The sequence below is a fragment of the Balaenoptera musculus genome, chromosome 1 (assembly GCF_009873245.2).
Source record: "Balaenoptera musculus isolate JJ_BM4_2016_0621 chromosome 1, mBalMus1.pri.v3, whole genome shotgun sequence".
Taxonomy (NCBI): domain Eukaryota; kingdom Metazoa; phylum Chordata; class Mammalia; order Artiodactyla; family Balaenopteridae; genus Balaenoptera; species Balaenoptera musculus.
Window position 1 is genome coordinate 94,529,122 of NC_045785.1, and position 19,617 is coordinate 94,548,738.

General features: G+C 40.3%; 1 protein-coding gene across 4 annotated transcripts in view; it reads right to left on the bottom strand.

Annotated features, from left to right (window-relative positions):
• Positions 1-388: 388 nt before the first annotated feature.
• The window catches only part of VAV3 (vav guanine nucleotide exchange factor 3), a 389,664-nt gene continuing 370,435 nt past the window's right edge, over positions 389-19,617 (bottom strand). For 2 of the 4 annotated variants that reach the window (XM_036863581.1, XM_036863570.1), the window contains exon 26: positions 2,637-3,442. In XM_036863581.1, coding sequence (XP_036719476.1) covers positions 3,117-3,442 — 326 coding nt within the window. In that variant the 3' untranslated portion in view covers positions 2,637-3,116. The other 2 variants (XM_036863586.1, XM_036863595.1) reach the window with 2 other exon arrangements.

The following is a 19,617-nucleotide window of genomic DNA, read 5'->3' on the forward strand; positions in this document are numbered from 1 at the left end:
TGGTACAGGCTCTGGAGCCAGACTGTCCAATTTGGAAGTCCATCTCCGACGCTTGTCAGCTCTGAGAGCTGAGCCAAGCTACAGCCTTTTGAAATGCCTGTTTCTTCATCTGAAAAGTGGAGATAATATGGGACTATACCTCCTGGGGTTACTGCAAGTTAGAGCACATAAAGCGTTTAGAACAGTGAGTGGCACATGGGAAGCATGTCAACAATATATTATTTGCAACTATTGAGTATGTCTTACAGGCCACTGTTCATAACTGTTCAGGCAGCAATCCTGAGCTCAACCAGATCAAAGGTAGGGCTTCTAGTTCCATGTTTATGATGAGGTTGGCACATGTTGAATTACGTATGGAATTGTTCTATGGAAAGACTTCAACTCTCAATTGATGTAACGCAAGTAGTAACTATTTATTATATTGACATATTTACAAAATATTACAAAGTGAAATACCACTCATATTACACAGGGCTGCATACAGGCAAGACAAAGTATGGAAAAAACATTTACTTCTGTCTTTGGTATTAGAAATCTACACAAATTCGCAGCATTTAAAGTTTCCAGTATGAAGTATTAAACATAGACAAAGATGTAATTGGCAACGTCATGAAAAGGGACTCTAATATCCTCTGCTGGGAAACCCCCAGGTCCATGACATGCAACCAGAAAGAGCGGGAGTCTATCGGGTAAAACAACAATAAAAGAAACAGCACAAGCTACGATACTGTACAGAGGAGTGTTTATGAAGCTGCCCTCTCCATAACGTTTGGCAGACAGTAACAGACAGAACGTTCCCCAGACACAGTGCTGCAGATAAGACTTTATGGGAAAGAATCCACTCCAAGATACACCTTGAGGGTATAACTTTACTGTACAGAACATCTTATAAAACTCAATTTCATGATCATTTACACATATACAAAAACTTAACTGGTTTTTGCAAATAATAACTTTTCTAAAAGACAATCACAGTTTACATAATTCTGAGGTAAAGGTCCTGAATCTATTCTATTTAAGAAGTCCTAGCCCACGAGGGTCTCTAAAGGGAGACGTGTCCAATGAACATCAAGTTCTGGCCCTCAAGTGGGTTGGGGAGAAGGCCAGCCACGCCCACCTCATTTTAGAGATGGTCCAAAATTTCAGAACTAAATGTTCCTACTTTGGCTCTATTAAGTTAACGCTTTTAATGTTTTCTGCAAACACTCTCCGAGTCTTGTCAGAACATGACTTCCTCTATGGAGAAAATATTTCATCAGGAAAGGGCCAAGTTAGTGTCTTAACTTGACTGTCTTGACTGGGCACTCTGTACATCCCAGGAAAAATGTACTGAGACTTCTCACATAAAGGGTGAAGACTTGGTCAAATAAGTGCACTGCAGACTGATCTTCCCACCGGTTAATACACACCCAGAAGTGGCCTCAGATGGGAAGAGCCTCAGTGAGAGCTGGGATCCCACAGTGAATAAGACCAGAAAAGTCTAGTGACCCTCCTTCTGTCCCTGAAATGCATAAAGGACCTTGCTGTGCTTTCCTTCAAAAATCCTCGACAAGGTTGTTTGTGCTACTGTAAATCCTCCAGGAAAATGTGGGAATCAGCAATATATCGCAGGTCTTTTTCTCTGCGGGGGGTTGGGGGGGAGGTGTCAGGGGAGAAAAAGGCATATGTTAATAGATGTTGCTTCTCTAAAATGACTTACTATAAATCATAGCCCTTGGTCTGTTTCTGTAAACAATGCCACCTTAATTCAGGTTATTTGTAACTACCTAAAACATACCCAACCAAGATTATCTCATAAAGTGAAGTACTACATTTCCAAAATAACCCTATGAAATCATGAAGGTTGTGAAGATTTAATATGAAGATACTCTTTTATGTACTCTTCTGTATGTCTTCTTTTTATGAAAAAGTTTGCAAATCTCATCAGGACACCAAATGAATAATGGACCCCCCCGCCGTCCCATATAATATCACTTATGAAGCAAACCTGAGCATTTGTCTCTTATATTTTAACATGAGTAACATCAGGGGGTAAAAGTGTTTGCCAGGCAATGAGTCACCTTGTGAAGCAATTTAAGACAAGTAATGCTGGATCTTTCCAATAAGCTGCCCCAGTGGCAGAACTCCCATTTTTCTTCATGCTGGGAAAGGCAAAATTAAACTTCTGCTTCTCTGTACCATCAAAAATTCTGGTGAATGGCACGTGAGAAGAAAGTAAATATGTGTTAAGCATTTCCTAATGGCTGGCTGGCATTCATGGCGTCTGACTGGACGAAGGAAAAAGAAACATGAACCAATGTGTTTGCAGGGCTCTTTGGGGGAAGAAAAGCTTTTGGCTTTGCCCTGGTCCCTGACGATGACAGGCGGGCAGGCTGTTTCTTGCACAGCTCTAGGCGAGCCATTAATCTGTCAGTACCAGCATCTTTAGAAACCCCAGCATTAAGACTTAGGAGGGGAAAAACAGGGAGGATGTTGAATAGCCAGAAAGGCAGCTTTTTAAACACTTCAGTGAATTCATAATGCTGTGCAGGCTTCTATTTATCCCTTCTCTGAAATTCCTGGTGCGGGGTGCAACGCTGGATTGGAATTTATTCATCCTCTTCCACATACGTGGATGGAAACCAGCCCACCTAAAAAGGAAAAGCAACCAACACAGCAATGTGACTCTGCATCCGGCACTTCAAAGGGCTCTACAGAGCATTTCATTTTCATAACACCCTGAATTAATCTGGCGTTTTATGCCCACTGCAGGTGAAGAGGATCGGTTTAAACTGCTCCTAAAAGCCCAATAGAGTGAGTGACAGAAAGGGTGGAATACAATACGCTTAAACTGTTCTAATCTGCTAGCACACAAATATGTAATTTAAGGGGCTCTACTAGTTAATGCTTCCTATTTCTGCCGTAGAACAAGATATACAGACAGAGGTCCTATGCCCCACTCTTTCCAATTTAGATCATCAGCTCTTACAGATATTTTGTACTCCACGTAAAGTTTATGCTCTAGACTTAAAAAGAGGCTTAGAGACTCAAAAGAACTGATACGCTCAACCCTTTTCCCAACAGGAAGCCATCAAACTTGCCCAAGTAAACTTTATTGATGCCGCTATCATATTCACTCAACACATTTTTCTTGAGTGCCTGTTTTCAGGAAGGAACACCACCGTGCGGAGCCAGGGCTCTGGGGGGTGAAGCCTGCCACACAGTGTAGGGTTCCCCCCACCACAGTGGGCGCCAGCGGCTGCCCAGCCCCCTTCATTCATGTGAAGAGCACATCGAGGGGGACAGCTCACCCTGCCATTTACTTCTCCTCTCCACCAGCCATTCGCACTCATCTTCGTGTAAATCTTCACCACATCTCCTTTCAACAAGGATAATTCTCGCATATCTCTTGCACAGAAGTCATACCGAGCAATGGCGATGCCCAGCACCTTTGGACTTAACACTGTAAAGAAACGATGGGGCGTCAGAATTGATGTGCAGTTTACCAACCATAAGCACCTAATCAGATGGATGTTATAGATGCTGTCAAAATGCGCGGCCGTGATTTCGTGACAGACTAGTGATGATGGCAGAGGGGCTTGAAAGCAGCAGAACTGCTGTTTCAATTCAGTCGGGTGTAGTCAAGTTCATTTCACAAAGTTTAAAAAACTGTTGTTCTGTTTTCACATTCTTCACAGGAACTTCAAAACACGGACTAGTTTTTGTAGTTAAAAAAAAAAAAGGCTAATATCTAAGTTACTACCTAAGGAGATAGAATCTCAAATAACTAGCCTAAATTTCCTATTGATGGCATAGTAATCCATTTTTAACTCGAACCTCTGTGGTAAAAGCTTCACATTTTTATCTTGTAAACTTTTCAACTTAAGGCTCAAAGCAACCAACTTTTTTGCTCTGAAAGTCTCTTGTTGAATCCATGTCATCACCTCTATCCTCTCCCCTCCCCCGAACAGCCTTTTTTTTTTTTAGCTAAAACTATTTAGGGACAGTTACTCTTTTATATATAATTGCACTTGTGAAGAAGCTTAAATCATGTTTCACGGAAAAAACAGATAAACACCATCCATTTACCTTGTTTCAAACAAATACTGCCTTATAGAAAACCTTTACTGAAATACTTAATCAAAAAGAAGATTCAGGGCGTCTGCCTCCTATATTCAGTTTTTTTTTTTTTTTGTTTTTTTAAATGGTAGGAGAGGAGCTAACCTGCTCCCTGCCCTCACCTGTCTGTCCTGAAAGGAAAATTCTGTTCAAGCTGTACATTTGTTTGCCTCTAGTGTTTCGTAACACATTTTATATTAACATCTCTACCTGTTGCTCCTTGGGGTTATAAAGTGTTTTCAATGATATGTTCAGTGATTCTGAGAATCACTCACCTGAGATTGGTGGGACTTTATAAACCTTAAACGGTAGAGAAACTGAAGTATAAGAAAAAAAACATGGGAAATGCCACACATCCATATTTTTAACAGTTCCCAGTGCCTAGGCAGCTGCAGTTATGACCTGTTACCCTGGAAGAGCCTGCCCACTTGGAGACTGGGATCTCTGGCCTATTTTTCAGGGCTCTGCAATGACAGAAATTTTTTTTAGTCTCCAGGTGTCCATCATAAGATAAACGAATAGCAATGCTGTAGATTTCAGAACTGTAAAGGGAGCAAAAATAGGTCACTTTATTTTACTGTTCAGACACAAACCACTTTAATAGTTTTCTTACTGAAAACCATCCTATTACTGGGGCACTACTCTTAGAGTTGTGCACATAAAAACACCCCAGTGATGGAAAAACCCATCATCAGCTTAACTGTGTGACCTTGTACAGGTCTCTTAACCCTTCTGGGCCACATTCTCCTCACCTATAAAATGAAAGGTCTATACGAGATGACTTGTAAGGGCCTTCTGGTACTAAATTTTATTATTCCATTGGGACTTACAGGTTAATTTTTAAAAATTGGTAAGAAAACATACTTTATCCAGCCATCATGTACTCCCCTGTGTGTCACATAAACAGCCCTTACATTCTCTGGCTAATGACAGAAGTCAAGACCAGAATGCCCTGCACAAACCGATGGGCACAGCCATCCTTTAAAGCAATTTGGACCGAACTGTACCCTTATATTTGGAGATAAAGTTGGGATTTTGGTCCTATTTATTTTCTTAATGGAAATACATGAACACTGGCTTTTCTCAACTAAAATTTCTGATCCTCAGGAAAACTAGTTTTGTGGAGCGCTTCATTCCCCCTTTATACTTTTGGCTCTCAACTCTTTCCAGCTGATAAAAGAGAAAATGTCTTGCTGAAATACATAACATGAGCACACACACAAAACCAGAGGAGCAGTATGTCAAGACTAAACGATGACTTGATGACAGAGAAAAGGAAAGTGCGTGGTGGGAATGTGACTCGAGGGGCTGTTTGTGAGGAGATCTATCTACATGAGAAGCCATACACAGAAGTCAAAATATTTTATTTGCAAACAGAAGCAAGTTGAAAAGACATATAAAAGCAGTAAAACAGTACCTGACCAGAAAGGAGTGGGAGAAGGGGGAAGAAAGCTGTAGTCTGGAGGAGTTACAAAAGAAAACCCACAGAGCAAAGGAGGGGCTTAGAGAAGGAAAGAAAAAGAGAGAAGCAAAGACCATTTAGGTGTTGGCAAAACATATTTCGACACAGCTATTTCGTTGTCTATAACCGTAAGGAAATTGTCATATCAAAGTTGAAATATCAAGCTTTGCTTTCACCCACTTGTCTCCTATCACCATTTCTAAATGAAGAACAAGCCAGATAATTACATTTTGATTGACATTAGTTCTGCAGCTCAGAGCGATCTATCCCTTTCTAGGTGAACACAGCATACCCACTCTATCCAAGGACGGCCTTCTCCTCTTGATGTGGTGCACAATTCCCACTTTGTCACATCAGTGCAGAGGGGGATCCTGTAAATTCTTAACGTAAAATATGCTTCACATCAAAACTGATACAAGAAGTAAAGAGCCTATAGGGTGGTGTCAATGAAACATGCAGAGCCCATTGAAAATTCAAGAAAATCACTCAGACGATTTGTTAGGAACCACACTCACCCTCCAAACAAGCATGCGCGTGCTAGGTTACTTCCCAAAATAAAATGTAAACCACTTTGAATTATATCTGGAAAAGAAAGTAAATCTATCCCCAACTTGTAGGAATGTACAGAAAATTTCTATGCATTTGGATGCTCAAAAACTTCTCACTTTTTAATAATCAGAGCTAAACTTATCAAATGGTTTGGAAGTGTTAGATGCCATGCTCAATGTTTTATATTCATTTAATTATCACAACAACTCAAAGAGGAAGGTACCCATGCTATTTCTTCTTCACATTTGAGAACAACCTAGATTCAAACCTAGGCAGTGTGACTCCAGAGCCGAGGCTCTTCACTGCTATCCTCTCTGCATCTACCCCTCTGCTTCAGGTACCACCTTAGGCAGTTTTAAAACTCACCCTGCTGATACCATGGTGCCATTGCAATGGAAAAGGAAGGTGTGGTTGTAAACTTTCTCCCAATATTTATTCTTCCCTTAATCCACGTAATAGGTTATTTCATTGGGCTATGTTTGCCCAGAAGGGATACAAAGTTCTTGCTACTGGGATATACAGAAGTATCATAAGGCAACTTCTGGTACCTTTCCTGGGAAGGCAGCTGGCACACACCTTCACCCTTCTCTTTGATTCTTTATTCTGTCCTGCTGTCTGGAATGTGAAAGCTACCATTCTGATTCTTGAGAAGGCAGACCTCACCTTAAGGATGAGCTTCAAGGAACCTGGGTTACTGAAAATTTTATGGCAGAGATACTCCTGTCAAGAAGGGGCCCTAGAGATACTAGGAATATCAGTAGCTCATTAACGGGATACTTAGATTCCAACCAAATAAACTGGGGAAAGGAATTGCAAGGAAGGGTTCAGATGTTCTTTGGTTCATATATACATTGGTGCATTCAGTGACACTTTTCTCATAAATGGCTTCACATACTTACTTTTAACCTACCCTGAAGTATATCCTTGTTAATAATCAAGGTTCTCTTCTAATCCGTTGCATGTTCCAAGTTACACTTTTTTATTTTAAAATGCAGCAGTACATGCTATTACAACTAATTTTACAATCTGTGCAATTCACTTATTGCCATGCAATGTAACTGGTTTGTTTTGTTTTCCTCGAGATCATGTTATACCCACTGTTAGAGAGAGGAGAGGATGTCATCTTTAATTTAATGAGGAAAATGGCACCCTAACTCTACTTTTGGCAGAAAATCTAGCGCCAGGATTCCTATCCCACGTTTGTGAGAACTTAAATTAGAACTCCTCATTCTCCCCATTACTTCTTTGTAATGAGGGGAATTTTCTCCTCAAACTGCTTTCTAAGTGTCCATCCTTGATTCTCTCTCTGGGACTATTTATCCATGGAGTAATAAAAGCAGACAGTATTTCCCCAAAATTTCTAACGAAGGTAATTCAAGAGTCTGAAATATAACAAAAGTTAACTCTAGAAGGAAGAAATAAGAGATCAATGAAAACACAATTAAATGCTATTTAAATCTCAAAAATAGGTTATCTAATCTAATCTATCTACCTTTCTCTCATCTTAAAATATCTAACATTCCTGAATATGGATAATGCCTCACCAGAGGACTTGAATCTGTTTCAAATACATAACATCGGTATACTACCCCTCTCTCCTAACCCTAAAAGCCTTGTAACCATTTGCATTCATGTCAAGTGCCTATAATTTGAACCATCTTAAATCTTATCTAAAAATTATCATCTTTACTAAATGGTAGCTATTCCCACCATGGTTAGGCCTGGGCTCCTCTGCTGGCTTCACTCTAATTTTTTCCCCAATGAATGGAACAGATTCTTGCATATGCCTTGGCTTCTCACCTGAATTCCAGTCTGTGATTTCACACATTTTCATCACCTTGCATCAGGTACAGTCATGATCTCTGATTTAAGTTGTCTGAAACCAAACCCATCATCTTCCTCCCTGTAACTAGCTCACCTCCCACAACTGTGTTATTTTTCCAACTACTCCCACGTTCTCTTTGCAGGACCGTCTTTGCAAGGTCAGTACCCTCTTTAGCTCTTTCTGTTCACTCTCGTCTTCCTCTGAGATATCAAGTTGTTCCTTCACTAAGTTTCAGCTCCACCATCCAACTCAGGTACTTATGCCATTTCTAAACTAAGACAACTGCCTCCTAATTGGTCTTCTTACTTTCAGCTTTCTTTCCATTCTATTCTAAATACCGCCTCTCAGCTACTCACCATAAACAGACTACTCATCATTCCTTTTCCTAAATTATAACATCCTAACTCTTGACTTCAATTCCATAGCAATTCGTAGTCTGGCTATATCCCGCCTTTCTCACCAAATCTTCCATCATTTACCCGCACAAATTCTTTGCATCCCAGCTTCCTAACTGCCCCCCACCCCCCCAAACACCATTCCCACCCTCATTCTGGGATGCTGCTCCTTCACCTTGCTTCTGCGAACCTCAACCTCCTCGTCTCCGAAGCTCAGCTCAGGCCCTTCCCCGACCAATCCAGATAACGCTCGTCCCCTTTTCTGTCCTCTGTAGCCATCTGTTAGGCAACTTACATCACGGCGCTCCCCGGCCCTGCTGTTTCATTACTGCATGTGCTCCTGTGTTGTATCTCAATGAATCGTTGATTCTGGAGAGTAGGGACTGGCTCTTACGCTGCTTCTGCATCCCCACAGGATCAGGCCCAGGGCTAAGCAACTGAAGCTGCTACATGGATGAGTATCTCAGCAGGGTATTTAATTCTGCAAGCTCCTTATTTCTCCTCCTCCTGTTTGTTGAGCTCATCTTTTGCTCACTTAACTGCTCAAAGACTTCCAACAAAAGCCAGCACAACATAAAGGGAAGAACATGAAATATGTTCAGGATTTATTCCCCAGGGTCCCTGAGAGCCATAATCTATCAGTGATCTTCCTACAATAACTATAATTTTTCTGAATGTCTCATGGCATTAAGCATACCGTACACCTGAGGAATCTTCTCAGGAGAAACTGATTAACCTTTTGCTCGTGTCACCCGGTATGTAGCTCTCAGCCAAACACTTTAAGGCTTGGTAAGATGCTTTCTACTTTTCTACGCATTGTAGCATGACTTATTGTTGTCGCTCTTTCTATACATAAATTTTCAATGTGTTTGGGTCCTTAATTCTCATAAGCTGGCAAAACAGCATTTGAATGTCTGGCACCTATGTAGACGAGTATAAAATAATGTGTTTCCCTAGGAAAGTATGGATTTAAATCTAGATGTAAGCAATGTCAGAATAAGGTATTTGATAAAAATATTTTGCAGAATGGTTTAACCTGCAAAACATATTTCTGTCCATACTGAGAATACATCTACCTATTTCTACACACACGTACAGATACATGTTTTCTTCATCGTACTCCTCCGACTATACCAAGATGACGCTAATATAAGAATTATTGGGGAGGGTGGGAGGGAGGGAGATGCAAGAGGGAAGAGATATGGGTACATATGTATATGTATAACTGATTCACTTTGTTATAAAGCAGAAACTAACACACCATTGTAAAGCAATTATACTCCAATAAAGATGTTTAAAAAAAAAAAAAAGAATTATTGGTAGGTGCATATCCTGGAATGGAATAGAAACAGCTGAGTAACAGTGACATTCAAATGGGAATGTTGAGGGATTATTATTTCCTATCCCTTTCACTTCCTGGCTTAATATTCACTTCACCACCTAATATTATAGGAAGCCTGCTAGTACATTACATTATTCCGGGAAGCTTCTTGAGAGAAAGAACTTTTATTCATATCTGTATCCACTGAGATAATAGTAAATCTACGTTGAGACCTTTTTCATTGAAGTACTCATTTGCAAACTGCATGCTTTAGTTAAGGGCCTAACTTTCGTCCTTCCTCAAATACTTTCAATTCCTTATTAGCACAAAGGAGAACCTTGCTCAGAGAGACCATCACACTTAGGTAGGGGGTCTCTGGTTATTTTCACATGATACCTGGCACTCAAATGGGCTAATGTTCATGGAACATTAGCAAATAAGTGGCTCATAGTTTAGTGACTTAAAAGGTCTCATTAGGAGTTATTAAAATATTAACTCAAATATTAAGTCAAATATTAACTTCTCCAAGTTAAACGAAACTTGAAGTACTAAGATTCTCTAACTGAAACAGAAGCTATTAGCATAGCCATAATAAACTGATTGGCACATCGTTAGTGAATATTATCCAGTTCTGAGACTTGACTGAGAGGACAGAGCCACAGAAGCATATCAATTAAAACAGGAACACAGTGTTCACAGAATAATAAAGTACTAGTGAATTGGTATCTGATACCTATACTTTGTTTGTCAAGGTTAAACTAAGCATGCTTTAAAGTATTTTGCTCTGCCTCGGTTAGGCTATTCCTGTTCACAAGCAAATGAAAATCCACCGTTTCAATAACATTTGAAATTTGTACACAGCAGAGACCAAGCTCAATCAACACTAGTCCTTAAGGGTACTGGTTACCAAATCAAAGTATTTTTGAACTACCACTTAATTATCCATTATATGTATAAGTGATATGATACTAAGGCATTTGCTAATTATTCTCTGGGATACCTAATGCTCAGCCTTAAGATGTAACAACCACTTGTGTTTACACTCATTTATGTTAAAAAAAAAAAAAAAGTCAGTAAAAATATCAGGCAGTTGTACCAATGATACCATCATCAATACAGCTATCCCTGTGAGTTTGGGGCCCAGCAGTGGCCTAGAGATTTTCCTGAAGAACTGTGTTCCTATGTGGGACACTTTGAGGGATCCAGGAGGTTCCTTTTACCAAGATTGTCTACAGATGGCCTAACAGCAGAGAACATGCTGAGAATTTAATGAATGTTTAATTTAAATTTGTGATCCTTAACCTGGTTTTATTTTAGAACCTAGCCATGTCTTCTTCTTAGACTTCCAGAAACATTCATAGGCATAGTATCAAATATGTGCTCCCCCATCTCCCTCAAATATATAGTGTTTATTGTATATTTTATATATTTTCACTGAAAAAGGAATGATTCAGATTGGTTTCAGTTAATTGAATGCTGACATCTGGTAAATGGACAAATCTCTTTTAACCTAAAATTCAAAGATATGACAAGGAAAACTTAGAATTATTGTGAAAAGGAACAGCTACTTTATATTCAATACTGCACAGTCTAAATACATAAAGCCATTAACAAGCAAAAAAATGAGTATAAGACCTTCTTGTTATGGAAAATTAGATCATTTCAAGGGATTTCGGATTATTTATAAGCATCTAGTTTATCAAGATGTGAACCTGATCCTAAATCCTTACTCTTTAAGAATAATTGGCAGACATCTATTAAATAACTACTAATGTGCCAAGGACGGTGCTAAGGTGCTATTGGAGATTTAACAGATCAGACAGAGCATCGACTCTAAAGGAGCTTACAAATTAGTAAAGAGACAGACACAGAGATGATACAGAGATACGGAAATTACTCATCTTGGATAGAGAGTGCTAGGACTAGCCTTTAGGCTCCCTTTGAGCCTTTCCCTACAAAAATCTCCAGTCTTCCGGTTGCTCAGGCCAAAAGCCTTACAGTCACAGCCTTGAATCTCCTCTTGCTATTCTGTCTCATATCTGATGTGTCAGAATGTCCTGTTTGGTTATATATTATAAAGGTGACCCATCTGGCTACATGTTGGTCCAGGCTGCTACCATCTCTCACCTGGATTGCTGCATGAGCCTCCTAACTGGTCTTCCTGTTTTTTACACAGACTCTAGAACAATCCTATTAAAGTCAGACCATGTCTCTCCTTTGTTTAAATCCTTCCAATGGCTTCCCATGTCTTCCGGAACAAAAGCTAAAGTCCTATAAAGCCTCACAGAGGCTGGCCTCCCTTACCCCTCTGATTCCAGCTGCTCTGGCCACATTGCGCATGTCATACATGCTCCTTCCTTTGCACTGGCTGTTCTGCTCGCACTTCCTTGAACCTTTACTCAAGTGTTACCTTCACAACGAGGCGTACCCTGATGCCCCATAAAAGAGTCACGGACGCACACCACTCGTGCCATGTGGTGCAGAGAGAAAGCAGGGTTTATGGGGGGGGGGAGTGATATACAAGCAAAGAAGTAGGTAGAGGGTACTCAGTCCCCTAAATTCCCACTGTCCTACTGCTTAGGTTGCGGATGGATGGTCTGTACACGCCATGGTCAAAGTGCCAGTAGCCTGCTCTTCAGATGGATGGGGTATTTATGTGAGTTTATGATAGCAGAAACTCCCTGTTTGCTATGGACTAGATATTTGTGTCCCGCTCCAGACCCCAAAATTCATATGTTGAAACCTAACGCCTCATGCCATGATATTAGGAAGTGGGGCTTTTGGCATGTGCTTAGGTCATGAGAATGAAGCCTGCATGAATGGGATTAGTGCTCCTAAAAAGGCAATCCCGCAGAGCTTCCTCGCCCCTTTCCACCATGTAAGGACACAGGTGCCTTCTATAAACCAGAAAGCAGGCTCTTACCAGATACCAAATCTGCCAGCACCTTGACCTTGGACTTCCCAACCTCCAGAACTGTGAGACATAAATTTCTGTGGTTTATAAGACACTTGGTCTATGGTGTTTTGTTATAGCAGCCCAAACAGACTAAGACACTGGTCATACAAATGCCTTGTTAGAAAGGGGAGCTTTCGGAAGCCATGGCTGGTACTAGCCTGTTCTACTGTTGAGAACTGAAAACTGCTGAACCGGCTCTCTATTAAGCTACCAAAGGGAGGAAAAATGGATCTCTACTTTGTTCCTCATCATCTGACCACCCCAGTTAAAATCATAAACCATCCCAGCACTCCTGAGTAGCATTACATGGGTTAGATTATCTTTTCCAGAGCACTCACCAACGTCTAATATACTATATAATTTATTTTTTTATCTATTATTTGCCTTCCCCATTACCATGTGAGTTCCACAAAGGCAGAGACTTTTTTTTTTTCCACTGCTGCGTATCCCCAGCAATTTGAACACTGCCAACTCTGCAGTAGGCTCTCAATAAAGGTCTGTTGAATGAATGAATGTGGGGACCTGTGGGATTATTGGTGGGAATGTAATAACTAAAGAAGAGATGAGGAGAGAAGTTTTGGAGAACTGCCCTATGAGGAAGAAGGATAAAGAAAAAGAGGGAAAATTAACTGGGGAAGATGGAGCTTTGAATAGAGAGACTGAGCTTTGAATAGGAAAAGATCTGAACGAGCAAGTCAGATAATCTTGAAGTGTTTATGCTCAATTCTGACAAATTTGAGTGTATTCATAGCAGAGTGGCCAGGATGGTGACAGATTTGGCAACCACGTGTATGACAAGGGACTGATAAATCTGAGTAGCTTATTGAAAAAGAAAGAAATACAGTGGGGAAGGGAAAAAAGCACATCAGATGAAAGGTAATCACGGTAGAGTGTGTATGTAGTATATTTAACTTTGAGTAATTCTGAAGAGATGAGCTAAAGATGGTAAATCGCTCCAATAAGTCAAGTTTCTGGATCAATATAAGCATTTAAAGAATTCTGTTCAAAAAATAAATTGGGGGGCTTCCCTGGTGGCGCAGTGGGTTAAGAATCCGCCTGCCAATGCAGGGGACACGGGTTCGAGCCCTGGCCCGGGAGGATCCCACGTGCCGCGGAGCCGCTAGGCCCGTGCGCCACGGCTGCTGGGCCTGAACTCTGGGAGCCCATGGGCCGTAGGTACTGAGCCCGCGTGCCACAACTGCTGGGGCCTGTGTGCCTGGAGCCCGTGCTCTGCAGCAGGAGAGGCCACGACAATGAGAGGCCTGCACACAGCAATGAGGATCCAGCACAGCCAAAAATAAATAAATTTATTTAAAAAAAAAAAAAAGAAGAAAAAAAGAATCCACCTGCCAGTGCAGGGGACACGGGTTTGAGCCCTGGTCCTGGAAGATCCCACATGCTGCGGAGCAACTAAGCTCGTGCACCACAACTACTGAGCCTGTGCTCTAGAGCCTGTGAGCCACAACTACTGAAGCCCACGTGCCTAGAGCCATGCTCCGCAGCAAGAGAAGCCCTTGCACTGCAACGAAGAGTGGCCCCTGCTCGCTGCAACTAGAGAAAGCCCACGCGCAGCAACGAAGACCCAACACAGCCAAAATAAATAAGTAAATAAATGTATAAAATAAATAAATAAGTTGGGTGATTTGTGTGGCCGTAGACATAAAGTCACCTGAGTGTCAAGTAAAGCCTGAGGATGACCTCTCAGGAATGTCACAAAAAAAATACTTGCTAAAAAGCCTCTACCAGGGTTGACATTGCTGCTAAGTCTGAAGTGCCTCAATACCAGAGTCCCCCTGCATTCCTGTCTATTGTTCAGCTGTTAAGCTAAACTGTATGTAACACCCAGGGATATGTGCAGTATAGTGTTCAGTACAAGCAGATGCTCAAAAATGTTGAATGCATAAAGCAGTGAATGAACGGAAACCATGGCCAAGTCTGTACTCAACTTTTCATGCTATTAGGACAGACAAGAGTTGCAGAGTTAAGACTGGCTCCCTTATGCAGATCAATGGTATATATGAGGAAGAAAAGAGTTCTCAGCATTGTTCCTCAAAGCTAGGAGCCTGATCCAAATTTTAGCAAGAAAAAAAGGAATTCCTCTCAATTTATGTTTGTTTTACAGGGAAGAGAGACTAGAAAAACATAAGCCTTGGATCAGGGCTGCCACATGAGGATACTATAGTCAATTAGGGAACATTACACATATTGAGACCAGTTTTTAATTTAGAAAATAAGGTTTATAGAAAGAACAGTATACAAAATGAAACATATTAAAACATAAGGACTGCTTTTTGAGTTTTGAAACATGAAAAAGGACAGCTTTGAGTGCGGTTACTTGAATCTGTAGAATTTCGATCTGCAAGCTATCGATTTCTGAAGGGACCCTGGGTACTGGCTACCAATTCTTAAAGCTATCAGGTTCAGGATAAAAATCCCTTAAAGTAGCTACTAAAGCTCCTGAAGCAAGTAAGTAAAAAAGGGAAGCCCAGAATGACCTAATAATGAACATGTTCAGCTGTAGTTGATGAGTTGCCCAAGAACAGTAAGTTCTGTGGACATGATACACATCCTGAGAAAAACAGTATAAAAATGACAGCAATATGTTAGAACCACCTTAGCCCATAGAAAAGCATGCACAGAGCACTTCCCATGTGCCAGACATTGTTCTAAGTGCGTCACATACACTAACTCTCTCACGGCTCATAATACAAATATTACACATTATGAGACAGTGTTGCAGGATGAAATAAACTAGGGAAACTCATCGCTTTCCTGTATCATACAAGCAGCACTTCTGGTACATCTGTTTACAAACGAAACGTTTCATGATGCTTCTCACAGGACTGGTGATTCATGAAACACTCAGTTGGAGACATTAATATAAGTGAAAGGGGTTTGAAAAATATAGTGTTCTTTTAATCATTTATTGAATATCAGACAGAATTACTAGGTTCTTATTCTATATCAAGTATTTTATATAGTGTTTCAAACAATCGGTCATGTAGACCTTTTTGGGAAACTTTCATTGGCTAGAAGTGCTCTCTCTCAGGAAGACAGTGCGTTTCACTGCAGGAAAGTTACAAGCCATTGAAAACACTTCATTGTATTAAGGTAATGTTTCCCTTGTAACTCCCCATCCGGTGACTACCCATCTGCCCTAATAATGCAAAGTCCTCTTATAACTCCAATAAAAAAAAAAATAAGGATGGAAAAATTTGGAGAAAAATTTAAAATTAGTATGATGAGATTATAGTGAGTTAAATGGTGCCTCACCTCCCCAAAGACATGTCCGCCTAGAACCTATGAATGTGATCTTATTGGAAAATGGGTCTTTGCTGATGTAAGTTAGGACCTCAAGATGAAATCATCCTGTATTATGATGAGCTCTAAATGAAATAAGTGTCTTTAGAAAAGAAGAGAAAGGGAGATGACACACAGAGGAGGAGGTTATATGAAGACAAGGCAGAGATTGGAATGGTGTGTCTATAAGCCAAGGGACAGCAAAAACTGCCAGCAACCATCCAGAAACTAGAAGAGAGGCATGGAATGGATTCCCCCTCAAAGCCTCCAGTAGGAGCCAACCCTGCCAACACTTTGATTTCAGACTTCTGGCCTCCAGAACAATAAGAGTAAATTTCTGTTGTTTTAATCCCCTTCATTTATGGTAATTTTAAAGGTAGTTCTAGGAAGCTATTACAGTGAGATTAAAACAGATATTTAAATTACCAGAATAAAATTAGATTAAATCAAACCCAAATGCCAAATGACCAAGGAAAAAGATGACAGAAGACTGAGGATAAAATAGGAGATCAGAAATAAGAGTAGATGAATATAGATATGTTGAATTACAAGGGCAAGAAGGTAAAAATAAGTGGATGTTTGAGGAGTGTATATGAAGGAGATAATATTATCCACTATTACACTGTGATAAACTAATAAATAATGGTTAAGGCATTATCAGATATTTCAAGAATTATCAGGAATAAGCAAGTTATATAGTGTTAACAGTGAGTTAAATAAATATGAACGATACAAATTCTCCAAGTTTCTAAAACACTGGCTAAAATGAAGCTTAAGCACCTTGTCAGATGGCTAATAGAATAACGGGACTACCTGCGTGAAAGGAACGAGACCACACTAGGGAAAAGCAGCCTGGGGCCCTGGCTCTGGCTTTTACTTTTTCCTGCAACGTCATTTGCACGGTCCCAAAGACCTAGGAAGCCTTTGTCAATTTCTGAAGAATTGCTATATTTGTCACCACCTCAAAAGGATCATGCTGTTCTATATTTTGTTTCAAGCCCACCCATCTCTCCATGCTTTTTCAAATAACAACTACACATAGTGCTTTAATACCTGCTATGTCTCCCACAGACCTTAGGCTCTGACTTCACTCATTTAGCCCTTTCTGAACACCTGTTTCATGAAGGCACTGTGCAAAGTGCAGTGTGAGAATGGGAAGCTCAGGACCCTGGTCCTAAGGCTTCAGGGAGCAATATACCAGAAGAAAATCATTAAAACTGTATAAAAATAATGCTATATTTTATGTAAACTATGAAACGAAGTGTGAGCGATTCATAAAACTCTATCTTCAACCCCAACCACTCTTAGTGTCAAATGCCCTACTGAACCACTGAGTGTGCACAGGCACTGAAAGTCTGTGCACAACTGAATGTATTACCTTCTCCTCTATACATGTTATGTCTCTTTTGTTTCTTGATCAGTCCAATGGTTTCACCGTTTGCCAGTCGTCCAAGGCAAATAATTGTGTATCATACATGTACCACTTCTACCTCAATTCCTTTATCCAGTCAATTCGACTTCCAGATTATACTAAATCTGGCCCACGGTCCTGCTCCACTGTCTCTATTCAGCTTTTGTCCAAACCTCATCATCCCTCCCTTGGACATCTGCAGTAGTTTCCTCACTCCTCTCTTCGGTCCATGCCTCCCTTCAAGCCACTCTCACAGAGTAGGCAGTGATCTTTCAAAACAATGTAAATCAGCTCATATCATTTCTGCTTATAAAGCTTCAATACATTCCCAATGTATATATTAGAATCCACTCACTATGCTTTAAACGTTTCGACCCCCTTCTAATTCCTTAAATGTGTGAAGTTATTTCCTGTTAAATGTCCTTCACACAAGCTGCTTCTTCACTGTGATGTTTCCCTACCACCACTAACCCACACCCTGCCAATCCACATAGATCCTTTAAGTTTCGTCTAGACGCCACTTCTTCAAAATGTCCTTCCCTGACCCTACAGGTTAAATAGGCCCTCTTGTTGTACACTTTCACTTTGCTTCTGCTTCACAACACTTATCAAAATTGTGATTATTTATGAAGTTATTTGTTTTATGTTTGTTCCTATCCATCTTATTCACTGTTATATTTAGCATCCAGAACAGGACCCGGCACATAGTAGGTGTTGAATAAATAACTGTTGAATAAACAATGAAGGAATGAGTAAGTAAACACAGTGAGGTCACAGTAAGGAAGAGATGGTTCTAATACGACCTACTCCGTACTCTGCACACCCTAAAATCAGTGCACCAAGCTCCCCCTGCTCCTGGAACAGGTAAAAGAGGAGAATGCTGCCATTTTCTCTCCAATTCTGATAGTTCTCAGGTAAACAGATCATCTCGAAATTTTAAAACTTTTACTTCTGAAATAATCAGACTTAAAAGTAGCAAGAATAGTACAAAGAATTCTTATATTTTTTCACTCAAACTCCTCAAGTGTTAATATTTTACCGTGTTTATCATCTCTATATTTTCCTGAACTATTTCAGAATATGTTGCAGACAATGCCCTTTATCTCTAAATATTTCAGTGTCCTTCCTAAAAACAAAGGCATTTCTTCTCTTATATGATCACAGTACAATTATCAAAACAAAAATTATTTAATCTAGAAACTTATTCAAAATGTGTTAACTGTTCCATGTGGGTCCCTTTATAGCAAAAAAAAAAAAAAAAATTTCTAGTCCAGGATTCAACCTAGGATCACATGTTGCATGTAGCTGTCATGTTTCTTTGGTCTCTTTCTCTTCAATCTGAAACAATTCTGCAGTCTTTCATGACATTGACATTTTTGAAGAGCATAGGCCAACTATTTTGTAGAATGTCATTGAGTTTGGGTCTCTCTGATATTTCCTCATGATTAGATTCAAATTGTGCACCCTGGGGGGCAGGAATACCACAAAAGTGGTGTACATTCTTCTCAGAGCATCACATTAGGAGGTGCGTGATATCTAGTTGTCCCATTACTGGTGATGTTAACTTTGATCACTTTTAGGTGTTTCTATTTTCCCTCTTCAGTAATAAGGTCTTGTGAGGAAGACACTTTGAGATCATGTAAATATAGTGATACCAACATTTTTTTTAAACATTAGCACCTCTGTGGTCCAACTAATTCTCCATTTACTTGGGAAAATGCTTAAGGTCTATTAATAGGTAATGGAAACAGCTAATTGTGCAACTTTTCCAAGTGTAACGGTCTGTTACCATTCTACCTTACCTCCTTCTCTCATGCATACAAAGAAAGAAACCTAGGATGCTATTTTTAAAAGAACATAATAAAATATCTAATCTCATTCCTTATTCATCAGATGAGAAAGCTGAGGCCCGAACAGGCTAAGTGACTTGCCTGGGGTCAGACAGCTACTCAGTAGCAGACCTGAAAATAAATTAAGTGCTCACTGTAGAGCAGAAAGGCAAAAGTCAGTTCAGTGCCCTTCAAATACACAAGCCCTAGGGGTACACCCGCAGCAGTCTAAGGCACGTTTTCTGCGACCGTTTTTGGAAAGTAATGGGATTCTTACACAGATCCACAGAACAGGGCAGAACGTCGTCCACGGAGCCACTGCAGTTTCTAGGGAAGCACAGCGGCTCACTGCTGTGCCTGAGTGCTTTGTTCTCTTCCTCCCTCTCGTCATCTCTCTTGGAAACACTCAAGTCATTGTGGAGGCGAAAATAGTCTCACAGCCCTAGGAAAGAGCCTTGCTTGCAATGGGCT